General features: G+C 51.7%; 2 protein-coding genes across 2 annotated transcripts in view; both read left to right on the top strand.

The window, feature by feature from the left end:
* Nucleotides 1-18978, top strand: part of PRPF8 (pre-mRNA processing factor 8) — a 20036-nt gene extending 1058 nt beyond the window's left edge. The window contains exons 3-43 of the mRNA XM_027666866.1: nucleotides 20-188; nucleotides 1139-1303; nucleotides 1392-1610; nucleotides 2341-2553; nucleotides 2673-2798; nucleotides 2876-2981; nucleotides 3481-3671; nucleotides 3862-3981; nucleotides 4059-4248; nucleotides 4418-4537; nucleotides 4829-4963; nucleotides 5073-5202; nucleotides 5570-5766; nucleotides 5873-6079; nucleotides 6169-6332; nucleotides 6667-6793; nucleotides 6921-7113; nucleotides 7439-7626; nucleotides 7845-8083; nucleotides 8619-8765; nucleotides 8959-9169; nucleotides 9253-9369; nucleotides 9457-9704; nucleotides 9882-10061; nucleotides 10530-10665; nucleotides 11256-11425; nucleotides 11743-11872; nucleotides 12054-12200; nucleotides 12396-12556; nucleotides 13183-13374; nucleotides 13962-14199; nucleotides 14459-14587; nucleotides 15163-15276; nucleotides 15397-15570; nucleotides 15821-16014; nucleotides 16359-16598; nucleotides 16691-16832; nucleotides 17158-17298; nucleotides 17529-17668; nucleotides 17844-18046; nucleotides 18660-18978. Of these exons, the coding sequence (XP_027522667.1) occupies nucleotides 20-188; nucleotides 1139-1303; nucleotides 1392-1610; nucleotides 2341-2553; nucleotides 2673-2798; nucleotides 2876-2981; nucleotides 3481-3671; nucleotides 3862-3981; nucleotides 4059-4248; nucleotides 4418-4537; nucleotides 4829-4963; nucleotides 5073-5202; nucleotides 5570-5766; nucleotides 5873-6079; nucleotides 6169-6332; nucleotides 6667-6793; nucleotides 6921-7113; nucleotides 7439-7626; nucleotides 7845-8083; nucleotides 8619-8765; nucleotides 8959-9169; nucleotides 9253-9369; nucleotides 9457-9704; nucleotides 9882-10061; nucleotides 10530-10665; nucleotides 11256-11425; nucleotides 11743-11872; nucleotides 12054-12200; nucleotides 12396-12556; nucleotides 13183-13374; nucleotides 13962-14199; nucleotides 14459-14587; nucleotides 15163-15276; nucleotides 15397-15570; nucleotides 15821-16014; nucleotides 16359-16598; nucleotides 16691-16832; nucleotides 17158-17298; nucleotides 17529-17668; nucleotides 17844-18046; nucleotides 18660-18814 (6908 nt within the window). The 3' untranslated portion in view covers nucleotides 18815-18978. The remainder of the gene's footprint in view (nucleotides 1-19; nucleotides 189-1138; nucleotides 1304-1391; nucleotides 1611-2340; nucleotides 2554-2672; nucleotides 2799-2875; nucleotides 2982-3480; nucleotides 3672-3861; nucleotides 3982-4058; nucleotides 4249-4417; nucleotides 4538-4828; nucleotides 4964-5072; nucleotides 5203-5569; nucleotides 5767-5872; nucleotides 6080-6168; nucleotides 6333-6666; nucleotides 6794-6920; nucleotides 7114-7438; nucleotides 7627-7844; nucleotides 8084-8618; nucleotides 8766-8958; nucleotides 9170-9252; nucleotides 9370-9456; nucleotides 9705-9881; nucleotides 10062-10529; nucleotides 10666-11255; nucleotides 11426-11742; nucleotides 11873-12053; nucleotides 12201-12395; nucleotides 12557-13182; nucleotides 13375-13961; nucleotides 14200-14458; nucleotides 14588-15162; nucleotides 15277-15396; nucleotides 15571-15820; nucleotides 16015-16358; nucleotides 16599-16690; nucleotides 16833-17157; nucleotides 17299-17528; nucleotides 17669-17843; nucleotides 18047-18659) is intronic.
* A 93-nt stretch (nucleotides 18979-19071) lies between these two features.
* RILP (Rab interacting lysosomal protein) lies at nucleotides 19072-23467 on the top strand. The gene is made up of 8 exons (XM_027666867.1): nucleotides 19072-19296; nucleotides 19748-19871; nucleotides 20311-20432; nucleotides 20608-20799; nucleotides 21210-21373; nucleotides 21517-21639; nucleotides 22105-22188; nucleotides 22550-23467. Exons 1-8 carry the CDS (start codon nucleotides 19072-19074, stop codon nucleotides 22704-22706), a joined length of 1191 nt encoding a protein of 396 aa, XP_027522668.1. The 3' UTR covers nucleotides 22707-23467.
* The last annotated feature ends 443 nt before the right edge of the window (nucleotides 23468-23910 follow it).

Consider the following 23910-nt stretch of genomic DNA (forward strand, 5'->3'; position numbering starts at 1 on the left):
GCTCTGTGTGTCCCCGCAGCCCGCAAGTGGCAGCAGCTGCAGGCCAAGCGCTATGCGGAGAAGAGGAAATTCGGGTTCGTGGATGCGCAGAAGGAGGACATGCCCCCCGAGCACGTCCGAAAGATCATCCGCGACCACGGCGACATGACCAACAGGAAGTTCCGGCACGACAAGCGCGTCTACCTGGGGTAAGGGACTCCCCCATACCCCGGGATGTGGCACCTGGGGAACCGAGGGCATCCTCCTCTGATCCTTCTCTGACGCCTTGTCAGAGCTCCTTGTTGATGGTTTAAAGGGAGAGACCCTTCTCCAGAGAGCTCTTCCGTGTTAGTTGTAGCTCATCCATTGCCCTGAGGATTCAGTGCAGAAGAGGATCAGCAAAGAGAGTTGTTGTTTTGAATTTATGAGAAAAAAACCCTCTTAATTACCCATTGCTCTGGATAATAACACATCGTTGAATGACTTGTTACCCTTTGGAGAAGGGGCTCTCCCTGTCAGTTGTAGCTCAGTGGGGATGCCCTGAGGTATCAGTGGAGGAAGCTGTGGCTTTGAATTTGTGAGGAAAAGGTTACCCAGGATAATATATCCTGGAAGGGAAAGCCCCTTTTCCAAAGGCCTTTCTTTGTCACTTGTAGCTAATCTGTTGCCCTGAGGTATCAGTGCAGAAGAGGATCAGCAAAAAGAGTTGTTGGTTTGAATTTATGAGAAAAAATTTTACCCTGGGCAATACATTGTCTTAGAAGACATTGAGGGAGAGTTTGAAGTAGCTAACATACATTTTTTCAGGATTAAAAAGCATCGTGAGTGCATCTTTGCTGTTTGGGTACAGAGAGCTGTCTCGTGCACATCATGATCTGCTGCACTAACTTACCATTACCCATAAAAACTCCAGAAACTCCCTTAAAAAACTTTATCTTTGTTCGTAACGTTCTTGGAAGCCAAATCAGTAGAAAGCCTTTTGGTAGTGCAGTGCATGAAGCACAAGGATAGAGTGGGAAGTTCATGGATTTGTCGCTGGGAGCCTTTGTGAGCAGGTTGGACGAGCAGCGCACAGGAGGGAAAGGTGTGAAGGTTTGTGGCAGGATGACTGTTCTCAAGACCAATTCCAACCCTGGTTTTCCTTGATTTTTGACTGTAGAGCCCTGAAGTACATGCCTCATGCTGTGCTGAAGCTCCTGGAGAACATGCCGATGCCCTGGGAGCAAATCCGAGACGTTCCGGTCCTCTACCACATCACCGGTGCCATCTCCTTTGTGAATGAGATCCCCTGGGTCATCGAGCCTGTGTACATTGCTCAGTGGGGGTAGGTGCCTTCTTCCCTCATCCAGGGGGGACAAACTCTTGTGCTTCCACCCTAAAACCCTCGTTTAACCATCTCTGGCTTCCTGCAGGTCAATGTGGATCATGATGAGGCGGGAGAAGAGGGACAGGCGTCACTTCAAGAGGATGAGATTCCCCCCGTTTGATGATGAAGAGCCCCCTCTGGATTATGCTGATAACATTCTGGATGTGGAGCCCCTGGAAGCGATCCAGCTCGAGCTGGATCCCGAGGAGGATGCCCCTGTGCTGGACTGGTTCTACGACCACCAGCCACTGAAGGACAACAGGAAGTACGTGGCTCTGGTAGCACAGTTCAGTGGGAGAGGGGGAAACCAAACACACCACGTGAATTACCTGTGCACAGCAGTGTGTAACCTTTGGCTGTGTTGTGCTGAGCTGCCTGTGATGTTGGTGGAGAGAAGAAAAAACTTCCCTCAAGGACGAGAGGGAGAACCTGATTGATGTGAAGCTGTTATCTCTTGTCTTCAGGTTGCTCAGAGAAGCAGGGGCTGCCCCATCCCTGGAAATCAAGGCCAGGTTGGGTGGGGCTTGGAGGAACTTGGTCTAGTGGAAAGTGTCCCTGCCCATGGTAGGGGATTGGAACAAGATGAGCTTTAAGGTCCCTTCCAATCCAAACCATTCTATGATTCGTCATCCAGCAAGGGCAAATGAGGCCACTCTGCCCCGGAGGGCTGCTGCCCACTTAAGTGCTAAAACTGGTGTTTCTTACCATACCATAAAGATGACAACCTGGATTATCTAGTTGGAATTTGAAATTGATATTTGTTGAAGATGCATGGGTGTTCTGTGTCAGCTTGGACATGGAGGAGGAGAGGAACTGGAGCAGTTGGCATTTTCTGGGCAGAAGGAGTCCGTAGTGGTCTCTAACAGTCCTGCAGCCTTTCATTCAGGCTAGAGGGGCCCATATGCTATCTGCCCTTGATATTTTGCACGAGTGAGGGTTATTTCTGGTCCCAGTTCTCCTCCACACACAGGATGTCTGTGCTTTGTCCTTCACAGGTATGTCAACGGTTCGACGTACCAGCGCTGGCAGTTCACCCTGCCCATGATGTCCACCCTGTACCGCTTGGCCAACCAGCTGCTTACTGACCTTGTGGATGACAACTACTTCTACTTGTTTGACCTGAAAGCGTTCTTCACCTCCAAGGCACTGAACATGGCTATTCCTGGAGGTCCCAAGTTTGAGCCCCTTGTTAGAGACATCAATCTTCAGTAAGTGTTGGGTTTAGGAGAGAGAGAAGTGGTTATCTAGGAAAGGGTATTTTCAGGCACAAACTGCCTCTCTGTCCCCCTCAGTGCTTGTATAACAGTATATTTTTGTCTCGTTTAAGGGATGAAGACTGGAATGAATTTAATGACATCAACAAAATTATCATCAGGCAGCCAATCAGGACAGAGTACAAAATTGCTTTCCCGTACCTGTACAATAACCTGCCACACCACGTCCACCTCACCTGGTAAGTGCAGCAGCCCCCAGAGCCAGGAGAGAAGGGGAAGGCTGTCAAGATGCTCTAATGTGTGTTTTGTGTTGTAGGTATCATACTCCAAACGTTGTTTTCATTAAAACAGAAGATCCTGATCTCCCAGCTTTTTATTTCGATCCGCTGATCAACCCCATTTCACACAGACATTCTGTCAAGGTGAGTCACTGGCCAGGAGAGTCTGTAGTAAACCCTGCACTGGGGAGGTGATGGGGCTTTAGTATGTTGTTTGTAACCTTGCTTCTGATAGGAGCACACACGCATAGATATTTCAGAAGGTCAAGCCATTTGACAAACAACCCCACAATTGTCATTTGAGGCTTTTTCTACTTCTGGAGTTGCACAAAGATGTTTCCTATGGTCCCTGTAGGATAAAGCCCAATGCCTAATTAACAGTATTATTTTAGAGTCTTCTGACAGCTCATTTATCTGTTTGGTTGCCCTGGTGTAACCTTCATGGAGCTGACATCTCCCTGGAGTTACCTCTGTAGCACCTATCTCAGAGTCTAGTAGCCAGATTGCCTTGTTGAGCGTTTTTTGCTTCTCTGATACTCAACACTGCCACTTCCATGAGAACAAAGAATTGTTTTCTGCTTGGTTAACTCAGAAAACTGAGCTGAAACAACCAGGAAACACGTTTGGTGCTTCTGAATTTCAGAGTCAGGAACCGCTGCCTGACGACGATGAAGAGTTTGAGCTGCCAGAGTTTGTGGAACCTTTCCTGAAGGATACCCCACTCTACACAGATAACACAGCCAATGGCATTGCCCTGCTGTGGGCCCCACGGCCCTTCAACTTGAGGTCTGGGAGGACCCGGAGAGCTCTTGATATCCCACTGGTCAAGAATTGGTGAGTTCTTTCCTGGGCAAGGGACTGTTCTAGTGATTATGACTTTTCGTCAAAGTGGTTCTTTGTTACTGGAAATGAAATAAATACATCCTGCTGTGACTGGTTTCTAGAGATTTTAGGAGAGTTTCTGGACACTCATTCTGTAAGGAATGTGAGTTACCTGAAACATTGGAGTGTGGTTTATCCATAGGTACCGTGAGCACTGCCCGGCAGGCCAGCCAGTGAAAGTGCGAGTCTCCTACCAGAAGCTCCTGAAATACTATGTTCTGAATGCTCTCAAGCACAGACCTCCCAAGGCCCAGAAGAAGAGGTGAGTGGGGTCTGTTCGATGGGGGATTGCTGGTTTGTGTAGGGGTTTCAGCTGACTGTAGTCTCTGCTCTCTCCAGGTATCTGTTCCGCTCCTTCAAGGCTACCAAGTTTTTCCAGTCAACGAAGCTGGACTGGGTGGAAGTGGGCCTGCAGGTGTGTCGCCAGGGCTACAACATGCTGAACTTGCTGATCCACAGAAAGAACCTGAACTACCTTCACTTGGATTACAACTTCAACCTGAAGCCCGTGAAGACCCTCACCACTAAGGTATCAGTCCATGTGCTGTTTTACCCAAGAGTGGAGTTTACCGAGTAGCTGGTGTGGTAAGACAGGCCACAGTGCTTCAGCTTGTTCAGTTGTTGTACAGGCTGATCAAATTGGAGTAGTTTCTTCTATGACATTGTTACATAAATTCTGGATATTTTATCTTACCCAGGAAAGAAAAAAATCCCGTTTTGGTAACGCTTTCCATCTGTGCCGAGAGGTCCTGCGGCTGACTAAGCTGGTGGTGGACAGCCACGTCCAGTACAGACTGGGAAACGTGGATGCATTTCAGGTAGGCTGGGTTTTTTTTTATATTTAAGGTGATGAGGGGAAGTTGAGAGGAGGATTGGAATATCTTATATGGCAAGTGGCATGTATGGGATACACAAAATGACTGATCATTGCAGTGTTATGGAGAAGAAGGGAAAAAAACATGCGGCATTGTGCGAAATTCTGCTTTTATACTAGTTTATAAGAATTGGTCATTGTATGAGTCAGCATTAGGAACTTTGTATGGCCTAATACACTGCTTCTGGCTGCTGGAGGTGTTTATTGCTATCCCTGACTGTGCTCTGTGTTTCAGTTGGCAGATGGTCTGCAGTACATCTTTGCCCACGTGGGTCAGCTCACGGGCATGTACCGGTACAAGTACAAACTGATGAGGCAGATTCGTATGTGCAAGGACCTCAAGCATCTCATCTACTACAGGTTTAACACAGTAAGTTCCACCTTCCCATGTAATGGTGACCCCATGTAAACTGATCAGCAAGGGAGGGATTTTGGAGTGTCAGTAATGACCTGCTCTTACCATGTCTCTCTTCTTCCAGGGGCCTGTGGGCAAAGGTCCTGGCTGTGGCTTCTGGGCTCCAGGCTGGAGAGTGTGGCTGTTTTTCATGAGGGGCATCACCCCGCTGCTGGAACGCTGGCTGGGGAATCTGCTGGCCAGGCAGTTTGAAGGTCAGCATCCTGTAAATCCTGGATGTGGGAGGAGTGTGTGGTAAAGATTAATAGTGTTTACTTGCCAGCTTGTTTTCTATTCCCACTGTCTTTATCCATGCTCCATGTCAATCCCAAGAGCTATTGGCTGGTTTAGAGCTCTTAAAAGATCAGTGCCCCAGAACAGATTCCAAATGGGAGTGGGATTCCCTGCTCCATAGCACTGTGGGGTCCGTAGCCTCCTAATCATCTACTCCAAACTCATCAGTGATGTTGTGGCAGTGTAATTTCTTGAGACGTCCTGCACTTCCATGCACTCCTGTGTTAGGAAGAAGGAGGATCACTGCCCAGTGGTGTCAGAATTCCTGAAGGACTTTGCTTTTTCCAGGCCGTCACTCGAAGGGCGTTGCAAAGACTGTCACGAAGCAGCGTGTGGAGTCTCACTTTGACCTGGAGCTGAGGGCAGCCGTCATGCACGACATTCTGGACATGATGCCAGAAGGAATCAAACAGAACAAAGCCAGAACCATTCTGCAGCACCTGAGTGAGGCTTGGCGGTGCTGGAAGGCCAATATTCCCTGGAAGGTAAGTCTCTTGTTTGGCCTTTTGATTCAGTTTAACGTATCCCAGGTGGAACTGCTCTTGGGGAGGTTCCCACTCCTGCTCCCCTCAACTTACTGTCCCTGCCCAGGTGCCAGGCCTGCCAACTCCGATTGAGAACATGATCCTGAGGTATGTGAAGGCAAAGGCTGACTGGTGGACAAACACAGCTCACTACAACAGGGAGCGGATCCGCCGCGGTGCCACCGTGGACAAAACCGTCTGCAAGAAGAACCTGGGCCGGCTGACCAGGCTCTACCTAAAAGCTGAGCAGGAACGGCAGCATAATTACCTGAAGGTACTTCTGTCCTCCCTGAGATTGCCCAGATTGGTGCTATTTCCATGGGGAAGCTTTCACTGACTGACACTGGTGGTGTGGTTCTGCAGGACGGGCCGTACATCACTGCGGAAGAGGCTGTTGCTGTGTACACAACCACAGTGCACTGGCTGGAGAGCAGGAGGTTCTCCCCCATTCCCTTCCCCCCGCTGTCCTACAAGCATGACACCAAGTTGCTGATATTAGCCCTGGAGAGGCTGAAGGAGGCTTACAGGTAAGCAGTGGGAAGTGATTGTGATCTGCAGGAGCACTGGGAAAGGGTCCTGAAGCTGTTCTGTTATCTGTTCTCCTGGAATTGAGTATGGTAAAATTTACCCTGATGGACTAATAAAGGCTGTAGGTTGTGGTACTACCAACTTGACTGGGGGTTCTTTGTGGACTCTCACTTGGGCAAAACCAATGCCATGCTTCTCAGCTTGGGGATGTGGATTTTGAAGAGTTACAGATCTTGTCTGGATCTGCTTGGTTGAACATCAGTTCATCAGTTCAATGCAGTGGCCATTAGTCTGTTCATGCGTAGGTGCTGAGCTGTTCTTTCTTGCTTTCAGTGTGAAATCACGCCTGAATCAGTCACAGAGAGAGGAACTGGGATTGATTGAACAGGCTTATGATAATCCCCACGAAGCTCTGTCCAGAATCAAGCGACACCTTTTGACTCAGAGAGCCTTCAAGGAGGTGAGTGTCTGGTGAAAGCCTGACCATGCTAAAGGTTATGCTGCATGCAGGAGCTGAATGTTGCTAAGACTTCATGTTCTCTGTCAACTGTAAGCCCAAGTTTTTTTCTCTTCTTTTTTATTTTTAGGTGGGAATTGAGTTCATGGATCTCTACAGCCATTTAGTCCCTGTGTATGATGTTGAGCCCTTGGAGAAGATCACAGATGCTTATCTGGATCAGTACTTGTGGTATGAGGCTGATAAGCGAAGACTCTTCCCTCCATGGATCAAACCTGCTGACACTGAACCTCCCCCACTGTTGGTGTACAAGTGGTGCCAAGGTTAGTGGGGTCTTGGATTCCATGGAAAAATTATTTTTCCTATTGTGGGGTTTGTGTCTTATGAGTCCCCTTGGGAGCTGAGGTTTTATATTTGCAACTTGCAGTCAATGGTCATTCCAATCACAGACTGTATTTTGTAGGTTATATATACATATATACTGGGGAAGTAGCATTCATGGTTGATTACATATTTTTGTTCCCATTTTGGATAGACTGGAAAGTCCAGAGTCTGAAAAATCCAGCACTACAGGACCTGACTGTGCCCGGGGGATGCTTCTGCACTCTGATGTGACAGATAACATAACAAACTTGTTTGTCTCCTCAGGCATTAATAATCTGCAAGATGTTTGGGAAACAAGTGAAGGTGAATGCAATGTGATGCTGGAATCTCGATTTGAGAAGATGTATGAGAAGATTGACCTGACACTGCTCAACAGGCTGTTGCGTCTTATTGTTGATCACAACATTGCTGACTACATGACAGCCAAGAACAACGTGGTCATCAACTACAAGGTGATGGTTGCTGTCGGGAAAGGGGTCTGTGGTAAAAGGGACCCATGGGTGGAGGCTGTTTTGGACCCACGGGGGAGGAGGGAACACAAGACCTGCAAGAGAAAGAAGTGATGAGGGAGTAAGAAGAGCCTTCTGCATCCTGCTAAAGAGCAGCTGCTCGGGTGAAAGGTCTCTGATGTGTTGTGACAGGTTCTCACAATTCCCCTTCATTTCCTCAGGACATGAATCACACAAACTCCTACGGGATTATTCGTGGGCTGCAGTTTGCTTCCTTCATTGTCCAGTATTATGGGCTTGTGATGGACCTGCTGGTGCTGGGTCTGCACCGGGCCAGTGAAATGGCTGGGCCTCCTCAGATGCCAAATGACTTCCTCAGCTTCCAAGACATTGCCACGGAGGTGGCCCATCCCATCCGCCTCTTCTGCAGATACATTGACCGGATTCACATCTTCTTCAGGTGAGATCTCTGGGGCTCTGCTTTCCTCAGGTGAACTTTTGTTCTGGCGTCTGCCAGCAGATGCCGTGAAAGGGGGAACTGGTGTTCTCCTACTCCAGGCTTTTGTTCCCTTTGCTAAGGAAGATCAGGAATATTTGAATTGACGCTTCCCAGAACAACTGTATGTCCACATGGCTTCTCTTGCTTTCTCAGTTTGCTTTTCTGCAGCTTCCATGGACCAGTAGAAACAACAATGTCAAGAGTTCAACTGTTAGAGATTTGGTAAATTAGAGACTGATGAAATAAGTCTTTTCTGGATTCCCAACAAGGGGACATAAAATTTAATGTCTGTTCATGGAAAGTTAACCCTGACAGTCTTGGGTTGCTCTATGCTAACAAAACTGAACCTTCCTTCAGTGGGAGGATACAGAAATGTGATAGTTACCTCAAAAATGTTGCGATAAACAGCTGCCCATTAGCAAGTCCTTATCTGTCTGGCCAGGCTGGTGTTCTGAGAAGTTAATGTAATTCCAGATCCTTTTCTCTGTGTTTCCAGGTTTACAGCTGATGAGGCAAGAGACCTGATTCAGCGGTACCTGACAGAGCATCCAGATCCCAACAATGAGAACATCGTAGGCTACAACAACAAGAAGTGCTGGCCCCGGGACGCTCGGATGCGCCTCATGAAACATGATGTGAACCTGTAAGTGTTGCAGCCAGGAAAAAAAAGTGGTGGGAGGGTGGGAAAATTAGTTGTGATAAATAGCTGTTGGAGGCTGATGGGTGCTCAGGATGAAGGAAGTGAGGACTCTGTGCTGGAATTGTGACAGTGAGTGGTGGGCGTGAGAGACTGTAGTGTTAGGAAAGCTGTGAGATGTGCACATCTTGTTTTCCAGGGGCCGTGCTGTGTTCTGGGACATCAAGAACCGTTTGCCTCGGTCGGTGACCACGGTGCAGTGGGAGAACAGCTTCGTGTCCGTGTACAGCAAGGACAACCCCAATCTGCTGTTCAACATGTGTGGCTTTGAGTGTCGCATCCTGCCCAAGTGCCGCACCAGCTACGAGGAGTTCACCCACAAGGACGGGGTCTGGAACCTGCAGAACGAGGTGGGATGAGGGTTTGATGGGGTGGGAGAGCTTGGGATTCCCTTACAGTCTCAGGAGGGAACTGATGGGCCTGTGCTCTTCAGGTCACCAAGGAGCGCACAGCTCAGTGCTTCCTGCGTGTGGATGACGAGTCTATGCAGAGGTTTCACAACAGAGTGAGACAGATCCTCATGGCATCTGGCTCCACGACCTTCACTAAGGTAAGATGGGAGAAAGATGTGTGGCAAGAGCTTCCTGCAGATGCTTGGGGGACAAGCTGAAAATGTAACCTTTCCTTTCCCTTCTAGATTGTCAATAAATGGAACACAGCTCTGATTGGCTTGATGACATATTTCCGGGAAGCCGTTGTAAATACTCAGGAGTTGCTTGATTTGCTGGTGAAGTGTGAGAATAAAATCCAGACTCGAATCAAAATCGGGCTGAATTCCAAAATGCCCAGCCGTTTTCCCCCAGTGGTGTTTTACACCCCTAAAGAGCTGGGGGGGCTGGGCATGCTCTCCATGGGCCACGTTCTCATCCCGCAGTCTGACCTGAGGTGAGCTGTGCTGCTCTAATGCCTGCATGGGTTGGGTGTTCTCTTAGATGCTCTTTCCCATAAAAATATCAGATTGCTAAACCACACCATGTTACAGAGATATGTTTACAGTAACTCATGACAGTGACCTATGAAGCCCTGTCCCCCTTACCTCACTCTCGTGCCTCTTTGCTCCAGGTGGTCCAAGCAGACAGATGTTGGCATCACTCACTTCCGCTCGGGAATGAGTCACGAGGAGGACCAGCTCATCCCAAATTTGTATCGTTACATCCAGCCATGGGAAAGTGAATTCATTGACTCTCAGAGGGTGTGGGCAGAGTATGCCCTTAAGCGCCAGGAGGCCATAGCCCAGAACAGGTGTGTTGCCATGTGTGTCTGTGTGTGGGGACAGGCAGCTATGTGAAGTCTTGTGCTGTCTGGGGATTTTGGAGACCTTGCAGGCCTTGTGGTACCAGCCACAGTCTGCCTGTAAAGCTGCTGCCCTGCCTCTAGAGGAGGTGTGGACTCTGCAAGCAGCAAGTGCGCCCGTGGCACAGCTTAAGGGAAATAGTATGGCCAGTGGTGCCAGGGAAAGCTGATATCAGACCCATTTGCAGTTAGTTTTGTGCACTTACAAGGGCTTTCTCTTTTGCCTGTTTGATATCATTGTGCTCATAGTGATGGTTGCAGGCACTTTTGCTGAGTGTTTGGCATTTTAGAGTGTCCCCTGCCAGAGCCCCAAGCTCTGTGCTATTTCTGTGATATCATCAAGTGATATTGTTATTAATTATTAATGCACTGCTGTAAAATTGAGAGGTAACAAAGTGTGGGGGCTTTTTTCTTCAGGCGTCTGACGCTGGAGGATCTGGAGGACTCGTGGGACAGGGGAATTCCTCGTATCAACACCCTGTTCCAGAAGGACCGGCACACCCTGGCTTATGATAAAGGATGGAGAGTCAGGACTGACTTCAAACAGTATCAGGTACTGAGTGGGGATTTCTCTTCACCTGAGTGTGAAGTTCAAAGATGCCTCTTCCAGACGAAGTCCTTTCACTTTGCACTCTTGCACGTGCACTTGTCTGTCTGCTGCAGGAAGAACTTAAAGCCATGTTGGGACTGGTAGAGGCTGTTGAGAACCAAGTGCTCCAGAATTCGTAGCTATCCACTTTTGAAGCATTTGGATTGATTGCAGTGTTTGGGGAACATCACACTTAGCAGAACTGTGTAGTAAGAAATCAGTTCTGGAGAGAGAAAAAAATGGTCTCAAACCAAACATTCAAAAATGTTAAGTTTTAATAACATTGGAAAAATGCGTTATTTAGAGCCTCTAATGATAGAAGGCCAGTTCCTGAAAGATGAAATCATCACCTTAGATTCTACCCAGTCTGAATTGCATAGTTGTACTGGCAGAACTCATGTTGTAGATGAGCTGTGTCCTCCAGGACTGAGGGCATGAGGGTTTTTTACATGTTTGTGGACATCATCGTCACCATCATCTTGGTTCCCACATTAAGTGCAGGCGGTGAAATGATGTGAACACCAGGCTGCTCACTGGTGCACTGTCATCTCCAGGTGCTGAAGCAGAACCCGTTCTGGTGGACACACCAGCGCCACGATGGCAAACTGTGGAATCTGAACAACTACCGCACAGACATGATCCAGGCTCTTGGTGGGGTGGAAGGAATCCTGGAGCACACCCTCTTCAAGGGCACTTACTTCCCCACATGGGAGGGTCTCTTCTGGTAAGAGGAAACTTCGATGTGACCTTGTCTTGCAGTCTGGAGCGTAGTGGTGCAGCTGGAGGAGCCCTGGGCTCAGGCTGTGCTGATTCTGTTGAGCTTTTGCTATTTTTCAGTCATCATGTGAGCACATTGTGTAGTTCAGTTGTGAGGGCACCTGGGATGAGGCTAGAGTTGAACTTCATGCAAATCCATGGAAATTTCTTTGCATGAAACAGTCTTCTGTGCTCCCTCTGTGTTCCCTGTCTTTATTATATGTGGCACATGGCAGTCATCAGAGATGAAGGACAGCTAGTGCAACTAATGGCCATCCTTTCTAGGGAGAAGGCCAGTGGCTTTGAGGAGTCCATGAAGTGGAAGAAGCTGACAAATGCCCAGAGATCGGGTTTGAACCAAATTCCAAACAGAAGATTCACCCTGTGGTGGTCTCCTACCATTAACAGAGCCAACGTAAGTACCTGCAGTTTGTACCTGTAGGAGCTTCCCCTGAAATGAGAGCATTTAATTGTTCTAATTAATCTTCAGAACATCTCTTACAGATGAACTAAACCTCCTTAAGAGGAGCTGCTCCATTTTTTAAACTTCACCAGTTGTGCTGTTGCATGTTCTCACACCTGCTTTTCCTTTGCAGGTGTATGTTGGGTTTCAGGTGCAGCTGGATTTGACAGGCATCTTTATGCACGGCAAGATCCCCACCCTGAAGATTTCCCTCATTCAGATTTTCCGAGCTCACTTGTGGCAGAAGATCCATGAGAGCATTGTAATGGATTTGTGTCAGGTGAGCAGTGTGGGCTTGGTTTGTTTCTGTGCTGTGCACAGGCACTTCTTTTCTAGCTGGGCCAGTGTTCCTTCAACAATTTGACGGAGGAGGGAAGGAAATGGGATTTTCCTGGCCGCCTGTTTTAGTTCCGTGTTGAGGACAGATTCTTTAGCTGGGTTGCTTGAACACAACTCATCTTTGCCTTTTCCCCAGGTGTTTGACCAAGAGCTGGATGCTCTGGAGATTGAGACAGTGCAGAAGGAGACAATCCATCCCAGGAAGTCATACAAGATGAATTCCTCGTGTGCAGATATCCTTCTCTTTGCTTCCTATAAGTGGAACGTGTCACGTCCATCATTGCTCGCAGATTCCAAGTGAGTGGATTTCCCTTTTCCCTCTCCTTGATCTTGCTGGAGAGCGGAGCTGCTGAACCTGTCATCCAGAGCCCCAAAGCCCATATCCCTTGGGCAGTTAGGGTTGGTTTTCTTTGGGGGACACTGGAGGAAACAATCCTGCCTGGCAAAGTGCAGGGCTCATTTGGGTAGGTGGTTGCAGCACCTCCTGCCACTGCCTTCTGCAAAACACCAAGACTGTCTTTGCTCCTGTTCTCTCCTCTGGGTGACCTTTTCCCTGAGCTCATTGCTCAGGAGCTCTGAAGGTTCTTCTGGACACCCCACGAAGCTGAGCTGTCCCAGGGCCAGAATCTGGAGTGAATTCTCACTAAATCCTCACCACACCAGGAGAGATGACCCTCATGACTACACAGCATCAGACTAACTACTGCTTTGTTTAAACCTGCAGCTGAACCCCCTTGGTTCTCTTACCAGTCTCTGCATTTGCTGCATGAGGAGAGCAGCAGAGTCCCTTTCCAGGATGGAATGGGAATAGTAGCTGGCTGCAGTGTCCCTACTTGGTGGCACTTACTCTGTGTCAAAGACACACAGCAACGGCAGAAAAGTTTTGTGCAAGATTAACTTGTTCTGCCTTGCTTTCTCCCTAGGGATGTGATGGACAGCACCACCACTCAGAAGTACTGGATAGACATCCAGCTGCGCTGGGGAGATTACGATTCCCATGACATCGAGCGCTACGCGAGAGCCAAGTTCCTGGACTACACCACAGACAACATGAGTATCTACCCATCTCCCACTGGGGTGCTCATCGCCATCGACCTGGCCTACAACTTGCACAGGTGAGAGCTGCACCTTCTCTGTTCTAGTTTGTAGTTTTGTCATTGCTGGTTCGTGAGTGTTGTTAGTGCATCTCCAAACTGGGTTGTATTCCAGGCAGGAGCTGGAGCTGTGCAGTGAGTTGGATAGGGCATTTCAGGTTGCCCAGTGTCTGCTCATTCAATACTAATGGTTCTGTTCCCTCAGTTCATTAATAATTTATTTTCTTAGATTTCTGGCAGACTGTTCTTGGAGCTGAAGGACAGGCCTTTTTTCAAGGCCCCTACAAGTGGCAACAGCTTTTTCACTGGAAAGCAAGGGAGGAAGTCCCAGCAAGCAGCTCCTGCTGCAGTGTGCTTGTTAGAGAAGGTGCAGCTTCTCTGGGACTGCAGCATGTGTATGCTGTGGCTTCCCACTAAGGAGATGTAGGGAAAAGCCATAGGAGAACAGCTCCCAGGGACATGACAGAAGTCACACAGCAGTACAAGTTGTTGTACATTCAGCAGGTGCAAAGGTACCTGGTTGCTGTGTGGAAGAACGTGTGTGTGGCTGTTGTCTCTTCATCTCACATCTAATGGCAACAACTTGGCCTTCTGTTTGTTTTCTTCAGTGCTTACGGGAACTGGTTCCCTGGGAGCAAACCTCTGATCCAGCAGGCCATGGCCAAAATTATGAAAGCAAACCCTGCCCTGTATGTGTTGAGGGAACGGATCCGCAAGGGCCTGCAGCTCTACTCCTCAGAGCCCACGGAGCCGTACCTTTCCTCCCAGAACTACGGAGAGCTCTTCTCCAACCAGATCATCTGGTTTGTGGATGACACCAATGTGTACAGAGTCACCATTCACAAGGTGAGGCCAGAAGTGTGTCTCAGGGAAAGGACAGGGACTGTGATGCCCTGTTTTTGGGGGGAGGGGGCAGGTGGAGGTTTCCATGCATGGATGGAAAACTGGGAGTCAACACATGTTCCCAGATTTTTGCAGTGTGCACAGAGCAGCTCTTAAAAGTCCCATACAGTTCCTGCTCAAAGCACACAGCGAGTCAGCTGTTATGTAAAGGTGTGGGCTACATTTATCTCCCTGTATTTCTCACTTCTGCTTATTTTCTCAGACTTTTGAAGGGAATTTGACCACAAAACCCATCAATGGAGCCATTTTCATCTTCAATCCCAGAACTGGACAGCTCTTCCTGAAGATCATTCACACATCTGTGTGGGCAGGACAGAAGCGTCTGGGACAGGTAGGGCCTGGCTGTGCTTTGGTGTGAGCTGGGGATGGGCTCTGACTGCTTGGGACTAACTCAAGCAGAAAACACCATGAAGATCTTCATCTTCCTGCCTCTTAATGAGTTTGGATCTCCAGTGTCCAGTGTGTGACAAGTGCTCAGGCAGGCATGAGCATGGGATATAAAAGTGAAAGAACAAAGTCATTGCAAGGATTTGGAGGCTCTGAGGTGTAGAGACCCCACATCATCAAGCAGGGCTTGAGGAACAGTACAGTGCTCCTCCTTACACAAATCATGTCGCTCTTGGCCATACATCCAGTGCAGTGAGGAGACTCTCAGGTGGCAAATCCAGGGAGGTGGAGTAGCCAGCTGTTTTTTCTGATCCAGTCAGGAGTAACTGAGCTCCAGGAATGGAAACTGCCCTCTGTGATCAGTAAGGAGGAAATGCTGGGCCTTGTCACTGGTCTGGAACAAGCCATAAATTCCAATTGTATTTTTAGAATTTGGTTTGCATGTCTCTGATTCCCAGAGACATGGAGACTGTGCTGTTAGCAGGGAGATATTTCTCTAACCCTGCTGTCTTTCTGTAGTTGGCCAAGTGGAAGACTGCTGAAGAAGTGGCTGCCTTGATCCGATCCCTTCCTGTGGAGGAGCAGCCGAAGCAGATCATAGTGACTCGGAAGGGCATGTTGGACCCACTCGAGGTAACAATGCAGATACTGCTCTGTGAGGATGTATAAAACCTTTGGGAGGTGACAGGACACTTCTGTGTTCCTGTGATGTTCTGCAGTAGTTGTGAGCTAATTCCTCTTGATAAACTCCAGGTGCACTTGCTGGATTTCCCCAATATTGTGATCAAAGGCTCGGAGTTGCAGCTGCCCTTCCAGGCCTGTCTGAAAGTGGAAAAGTTTGGTGATCTCATCCTGAAGGCTACTGAACCCCAGATGGTTCTCTTCAATCTCTACGATGACTGGCTGAAAACCATCTCTTCCTACACGGTGAGCACAGATGTCTCTTCTGTAATTTTGCTTTGCTGCTGGTAAATGAGGCAGGAACCAAGGCTTCAATTATCCCTCATGATTTGTTGTTTGGGAGCACTTAGCTCTGAATCTGCCTGGATTTTCCTTCAGATCAATTCCACTGGCACTTCCCATGCAATGTCTGCATGTCCAAACAGAAGAGAGCTGTACTAGGGCCTTGTATATTTGGTTTCCTTCTGTTTAAGTGCATGTTTTTTTCATCTCCAAGGCATTCTCCCGTCTGATCCTGATTCTCCGAGCACTACACGTGAATAATGATCGAGCCAAAGTTATTCTGAAACCAGATAAGACGACCATCACTGAGCCTCACCACATCTGGCCAACCCTGACAGATGAGGAGTGGATCAAGGTGGAGGTGCAGCTGAAGGATCTCATCCTTGCTGACTATGGCAAGAAGAACAAGTAAGCCACTGTACAGCTGCAATAATCCTATCAGCCTTTCCTTCCTGCTCTTAAAACTGGGGCACCAGTACTCCTTGTGAAGAGTAGAAGGGCCTGTGGTAATGAATCATCAGCTTTGTAGGAAAATTGTTTTTTATTAATTGCTTTCTAGTAAGGTATGCAAAAATATTTGCACCAAACCTTTTCTGATCAAAGCATCATGTGTTTTGGCCCCTTCTCTTGTTTAAAAAGTTGTGGTTTCGTTTTTCAAAGCACCCTGAGTGGATGTTCTGAGCTTGTGCCTTGATGAGAAGAGTCCAGAATGTATTTTCAAGTGCCTGACTTGAGTGGATTTTCTCTTCCAGTGTGAACGTCGCATCCCTGACACAGTCAGAGATCCGAGACATTATCCTGGGCATGGAGATCTCGGCCCCGTCTCAGCAGAGACAGCAGATCGCAGAAATTGAGAAGCAAACCAAGGAGCAGTCACAGCTGACAGCCACACAGACCCGCACCGTGAACAAGCACGGGGATGAAATCATCACCTCCACCACCAGCAACTACGAAACACAGACCTTCTCCTCCAAGACTGAGTGGCGGGTCAGGTAGGAAGGCAGGCAGGGCTTGGGGTGGTGGGAGGGCTCGGAGTGCTCAGGGAGGATCTGTGCACCCTCTGATCATCACCTCCTCTTTGCAGAGCCATTTCTGCTGCCAACCTCCACCTGCGGACAAACCACATCTATGTCTCGTCAGACGACATAAAGGAGACGGGTTATACCTACATCCTTCCCAAGAACGTGTTGAAGAAGTTCATCTGCATCTCAGACCTGCGGGCCCAGGTGAGTGCTCAGCGAATCTCTTACAGTTGTGCTTCACACTGCTGGGCACACACCAGTCCTGGGCAGTCAGGAACTGGGGGTGAAGGGCTGGGAACCTGCTGCTGTCCACGTGAAGCCTTCTGTGCTGGAGACAGGCACTGGCAGTACATCTGAGCAGCCAAGTTCTAGCCAGGTCCTGATGGCTCCTTGTGGCCCAAGACTGTGATGTTCTCTAGTGAGAACCTGCCAGCCAGGAGATGTTCTCCTAGAGAAATAAGGAGTTCCCACTCTCACATGGTTACATGGAGATCTCTATCGGGCCTCTAAGGCATGTGTCTGTTCCTAGATTGCAGGTTACCTGTATGGAGTGAGCCCTCCAGATAATCCCCAGGTGAAGGAGATCCGGTGCATTGTGATGGTGCCCCAGTGGGGAACACACCAGACTGTTCATCTCCCAGGGCAGCTGCCACAGCATGAGTATCTGAAGGTGAGTTGAGTTCCCAAGGTGGGTGGAAGGTCAATAACAGGGACCTGACATGGTGGGGCAGCTTCCCTTGGTCCGTTGCAGATGTGGGACTGAAAGGGCTTGGCCTGAAGCCAGCCTGAGTGGGGTCAGGTGAGGGGAAGCCTGCAGTCTCTCTGTGCTTTTTGCCAGGCTTGAAGTGGTCTTGTTTTAGGCATCTTTGATTTCTCTCTAAACCGCTGCCTTTTTGTCAGGAAATGGAACCTCTGGGGTGGATTCACACCCAACCAAACGAGTCCCCTCAGCTCTCACCGCAGGATGTCACCACCCACGCCAAGGTCATGGCTGACAACCCCTCCTGGGATGGGGAGAAGACCATCATCATCACCTGCAGGTGAGGGACAGGGAGCTTTTCTGGTGCCCCTCTGAGGGGGGCTGTGGGTGCAGTGCTTGGGGACACGCTGAGGTCTCAAAATAAAATTTGGCAGAAAGGGAGTGTTGGCTCATCCCTGGTTTCCCTCCTCTGCCCCCAGATGAGTCTGACTTGCCCCATCCCTCCTCCCTTTCAGTTTCACACCCGGCTCCTGCACACTGACAGCCTACAAACTGACCCCGAGTGGGTACGAGTGGGGTCGCCAGAACACAGACAAAGGGAACAACCCCAAGGGGTACCTGCCCTCCCACTACGAGAGGGTGCAGATGCTGCTGTCCGACCGCTTCCTCGGCTTCTTCATGGTCCCAGCACAGGGCTCCTGGAACTACAACTTCATGGGTGAGCTGCCCTGGGAAGGGGATGGGAAAAGAGGCAGCGTGAGTAGCCTGGGGAGGAGGAAATGGCTGCTCCTCAGGGAAACATTCCTTACCTACTCAAAAACTTGACCTTCCTTGCAGCGCCTGGCAGGGATACCAGCACTGTGGTCTGACCTTTCCTTGGTACCAGCACTGGGATGTCAGTTCTCAATGATTTTTTTGGTGGCAAGAAAGCAAACTGATAGAGAGGAGAAATAGATACTGTGTCTGTCTGGATTGTAGTGTCTGGTTTGTCACCAATGAATAATTAATCCCTATCAGGCAGAAGAGGTAATGGAAAATGCAAGAGAGAAGCAGTTCCCAGTAGGGAAGTGAGGGGAGGTCCTGGCATGATGAACACCACAGCCAGCTGGAGAAGGGGTCAGGAAATGAGAGTGACAGACAGAACATTCAAATAGAGAAATGGACTGTAGATCTCTTGAGGGGGGGTTCCAAAAGGTGATAATTTTGTGGATTTAGAGCTCTCCCTTCTAGCATGGCCATGCTTAAAAACTGATCCTGTGAGGGTAGAGAGCTTCATGAGGATGGTGGAGGCAGGAGAGGCTTTCAGGTGGATGACAGTCTCTCTCTTCCAGGTGTTCGCCACGACCCCAACATGAAGTATGAGCTGCAGCTCGCCAACCCCAAGGAGTTTTACCACGAGGTCCATCGCCCCTCTCATTTCCTCAACTTCGCGCTGCTGCAGGAGGGGGAGGTTTACTCGGCCGACCGCGAGGATCTCTACGCCTAATCCTGCCCGCACCCCCACTCTTAGTACTGTTGATATTCAACAGCGTGTTCGTGTGTCCCCCGCGCACCCCACTCGCCCCCCGTAGCCCCCCTCCCCTCCCCGCACCGTCCCGGGTTGTTGTACCCCACCTACCCCGTGGCTCAATAAATTTTGTACGATCGGGAGGCGCTGCCGGTGAGATCCCGCCCCGGGGGCGGCCCCGGACGGGGCGGGCCAGGCCGGGCCGTGGCGGGCGGAGCGTGCGCGGGGCCCGGGCCATGGCGGAGCCGCTGTGGCGAACCCCGCCGGGCCGCCTGGCCCCGCCGCACGTCTATCGCATGGCGGGGGCTCTGGGCGCCGAGCTGCGCCGCCTCTCCGGCCGCTTCGGGCCCGAGGCCGTGGCCGGGCTGGTGCCGCCCGTGGTGCGGCTGCTGGAGCTGCTGGAGGCGCTGGTGGCCCCGGCCGAGGCGGGGGAGGCGCCGGCCGGGCCGCAGGAGGCGGAGGTGAGCGGGGCGCAGGGACCTTCCCCGGTGCTACCGACCCCCGCGTTTTCCCTCTGGAGCGTCCGTGGGGACGGCTCCGAGCCGGCTGTTCCCGGGGGATGGCTCTGAGCCGGCTGTTCCACATCCCGTGGGACGGCTCCGACCCGGTTGACCCCATTCCCCGTAGGGCCGGCCCTGTCCCAGCTGTCCCCTTTGCCCAGCGGTTGGCTCTGACTCGGCCGTCCCGCATCCCCTGGGACGGCTCTGACCTGGCTGTCTCTGTCCCGTGGGATGGCTCTGGCCCGGCTCTCCCACATCCCCTGGGATGGCTCCGACCTGTCTGACCCAATTGACTCCCCTGGGATGGCTCTGACCCGCTGTCCTGCTCTCGGAGTGGTGGCTCTGACCTGGCTGTCCCCCATCCCCTGGGACGGCTCTGACCCGGCTATGCTCCCCCCTCCCCGTCCCCCAGGACCCGGAGCAGAGGCTGTGGGAGGCCGAGCGCCAGGAGCGAACCCTGCATGGCCGCCTGGCCTGCCTGGAGGAGCAGAACCGGCAGCTCCTGGGGCAGCTTGCAGAGAGCCAAACCCAGGAAGGTGGGTGTCTCAGCGGGTTTGGGGTCCCCTGGTGCCGCAGGGTGTCCTTGCGGGGGATGGCAGGCTGGGTGCAGGGCTGAAGCTGCTCTCTGGAGCCTGGAGACCTGGTCTCCTGCAGACCTGTCCTACCAGGGAGCATAAGTGCTACCTTGTTCTGCAAGCCACAGGGACCCCAAACCCCCAGAGCAGCCCCAAGTCCCCAAGACCAAGCTGGGACCACCCCCAGGAGGGTGGTGGAGGCAGGCGTAGGGTGTGGGCTGCTTTGCCAGCACAAGGATATGTTTGGAATGGCCTAAAGCTCTCAGCTTTCCACTGTTCCTACTCCGAGATCTACCAGGAATGTTAGAGTCTGGCAGAAACACTGAGGAACCTTGCAGTGTCGAGGGACTGGGGGAATCCATGGATCCTGGAGGCAACTCAGGCCTGTGTCTGGTCTCAGATAGCACAGCACGGAAGGAGCGGGAGGTGATGCTGCGGCTGAAGGAGGTGGTGGACAAGCAGAGGGATGAACTTCGTGCCCAGGCCCACGAGATTGTCTGCAAGAGCAGAGACACAGAGGCGGTGAGGGGTGTGGGAGCTCAGGGTGTGGTGTGAAGGGCCTGGGCACCTGCTTTCATGTCCCATCCCCCCAGGGGTGTCACAGCTGCTGAGCCTGCTGGGGCAGTGCCTTGCCCCGTGGCTCTGATGTCCCTGGGTGGGGACACTGCCTCACTTTTGGCTGCCCTGGGCCCTCCAGCTGCAGGAACAGCTGCATCGCTTCATGTCCATGAACGAGGACCTGCGGCACAAGGTGGCCGTGGTGCAGGCTCAGCTCAAGAGTGCTCTGGAGCAGAAGTCGGACCTGGAGGCTGCGATGCTGCAAATCCAGAAGGAAATGAGCAGTAGGAGCAGGACAGCCCAGGAGACCCAGCAGCCAGAGCCTGGCCTCGTGAGTCTGAGCCTGTGGCCTTGCTGCTGCCAGGCATCATTAACACTGACCTGACATTCCCAGCCCTGTGTGGAGCTTCTGGCACACCCAGAGCACCCAAATGCCAGCAGGACATGGTTGTTCAAGTAACCCCACAGCTGAAAATTGAACAGTGATGCCAGTAACATCTTTTTCTGTAAAAATTGATAGGGGTGGAGCAAAGCGAGATGACAGGAGGAAAAACCAGGTGGGACTTGAAGGATGAGGAGGGTTTGCCACATGTGGTGATGGGCAGCAGGTGCTGGCCCGTGGAGGGCTGCAGCAGCAAACTCATTCCTGAGACTTCCATCTCTGCCTGCACGTGGCACCCACCCTTTGGGTGGGCGTTTCAGGGTCTCTCTTGCCTGCTGACTCTCTTTCCATCCTCCCAGGAAGGAGCCCCATCGCCCATGGAGGAGCCACAGCACCAGGAAGGGGACAGGAGCCCTGCTCAGTGCTGCTTCTCCAAGGAAGAGCTGCAGCAGATCCTGCAAGAGCGGAACGAGCTCAAGACCAACCTGTTCTTGGTGCAGGAGGAACTGGCCTATTACCAGCGGTGAGTCCTGCTGTGGTGGTGGGGGCAGTGAGCCGGGTCCCTCCTGTCCCTGCAGCCACCCATGGGCACGAGGCTGCTCGTGACTCAGCTGGGGTGGAATCTTTCCCAGGCTGTTGGTTAACCAGCTGGCTGCTTTTTGCCAGGGAGCTGCTGAACGAGGAGAGAATTCCTGGCTTCTTCTTGAATGCGATGAAGTCAAATATCAAAAAACAGAGAAAAAAAATCAGAGCCAAAATGCTGGGAACGACGGAGGAGTCGGCGAGCAGGTGAGTCCAGCTGACCGTGGCTGATGGGAGCCTCCCGTGCAGGGCTGGTGCTGGCTGGCAGGCTCTGGTGTTTCCATGTGGTATGACACCCTGGAAGGGAACTCCCCCAGGCCCAGAGCTGCCTCCTCCCTCCAGAGATCAAAGGTTTAATGTCTGTGGTTGGTGTCTTGCTCAGATGTAGCCCTGGGAGCACCGCAGGGCCTGAGCTCTTTGCTGCAACTCATGTGTCCCTGTCACCAGTCGCACATGGCCTGGCCAAATGCCACTTGCCCCTGTGTGTGTGACAAAAGAGAGATGAGGTGGTGGCACTGGGAGCACTGGACAAGGTAGTGGACTAGCCCCTACACTGTATGGGTGCAGGTTTGTCCAGCTCCAGAGGGAGCCCTGGGGTGGCTCCAGCACTCACTGCTGAGGTGTGTCTGTGGCTCAGTGCAGTTTTTTTCCCCCTATTTCTTTGTCCTGCAGTGATGAAGATGAGAGCTCCTGGCTCCCAGCTCATGGCACAGACTGTGTGGATGCTCAGCCTCCTGAATCCAAAATTCGGAGCTTGTAAGTTTGCTCTTGTGCTGGGGTGCTGGTGGGGACAGACAGCTCTGCAAGTGAGGGCACTGGGGCTTAGCTGAGACCTGGCACTTGCTGAGCTTGGGTATGATGGGAAAGGAGCTGGGCTGCCCCGGGCAGGGCTGGCAGGGATGCTGCCAAAATGGGGGTTGTTGGTTTAGGGAGGATCTGCCTTGTCCTGGGCAGGGACAGGGCAAGCCTTGCTGCTGCCCCTGAGGTGCCACACATTCCCAGGGCCTGCAGCTAGGCTGTGTCCTCCTGCTGCCACCAAAGTAGAGAGAGGCTGGGATCCAGCAGCTTCCCTGGGAAGGTTCTTCTCCCCCATGGCCATTATCTGCTCTCTCTGCAGTTTTGGGCTGTGGTATCAGGACAGCAACAAAGATCCCCCCACATCCAGCTGCTCTGGCACCTGGGAAATCATCGACTCGCTGGACACGGAGGTGGAGCCAGAGGGAGAGAAGGAGCCGGCAGCCAGTTCCCCCAACAGAGCCACAGCACCCCTCTGACCCCACCTGAACAGGAGCTGATCTGACCTCACAGCAGCACTTCCTGGCTCCTCTTCTTCTGGTGTCTTCGAGAGCGGCATGGCAGCCCTGGCCCCTTCCCTGTGCCGTGGTGACGGCGAAGCCAGAGTGTGGGCAGATTGCTGCAAACCCCCTGGGGCACTTGGATGTGGGGTGCCAGCCTGGCATGGGACACCTCAGCACCTCTGGGCATCTCTGCCCCTCAGCCACCCTTTCACTGTGCCCATGACTTAATTATGGGGGTTCCTGCACAGCTGTGCCCCCCCCCACACTTCTCCCTGCTTGTAGCTCAGCATGGTGAAGGTCTCCACCACAAAAGGGCTCTTCCCATCTACTAGTGGCTTTTTCTGCCAAATCCCCCTGCTCAGAGCCCAGGATCCCATCACCCAATTCTGCTCTGGGGGGGTGTTTCACTTCACCCCTTTCCATTCATACCTCCCCCATCCCTGCAATGTGAAGGTTGAGGGGGAGTGTCCTGGGGTCACCCCACGGCTGGAAGGGGCTGAGCACACTGCACCAGGTGTCCAGGTGCTCCTGTAGCTGGGAGCAGCCAGGATCAGCACTGCCAGTGCCACTCCTGCACTTTTTAAATATGGGGTGAATCACTTTTGTACTGGGACTTCTTCCTGCTACTGCTGGGACAATCCTTGTGTTTGTGGGGGCCAATTGGTCCCCTCAGGTCAGGTACTTTATAGCTTTAAAACTGGAGTTGGAAATAAATCAATCACTTGTTTCTTCTCTGAGGTCCCCCCTGCAGCCTCTGCTCTCTCCTGGCTTGGGAAGGGGCTGGTTGGTGCTCCTGGGGTTCACTCACCATTCCCCAGTGTAGCCACCAATGGCTGTGCTCTACCAACCCCCCGAGCCGCCTTTGGTGGGTCAGCAGCGATGGGGAGGGGGCTCCAGGGGTGTGATGCTGCAGCTCTGGGCATGGAGGAGTTAAGTCCTGCATGGCCAGGGGAGCAGTTGTGCTTCCAGCCAGGAGTCCCCCCAGGCTGAGCTGGCCTTGAGTAGGAAAAAGGTGTTTCCTGTGCATCTGCTGACACAAAGCTCCTGGGGACATGGTGAGGGGGGACAGTGGCCAGCAGCCCTTCAAAGGCCAGCATAGGTCAGGCTGTGTTGCAGTGGGGGACGTGGGGACCCCACCTCTGAGGCCCTGCCAGGGGTTGGCAGTGCCATGGGGTGGCTC

The sequence above is a fragment of the Corapipo altera genome, unplaced genomic scaffold (assembly GCF_003945725.1).
Source record: "Corapipo altera isolate COAL_440 unplaced genomic scaffold, ASM394572v1 181, whole genome shotgun sequence".
Classification (NCBI taxonomy): Eukaryota; Metazoa; Chordata; class Aves; order Passeriformes; family Pipridae; genus Corapipo; species Corapipo altera.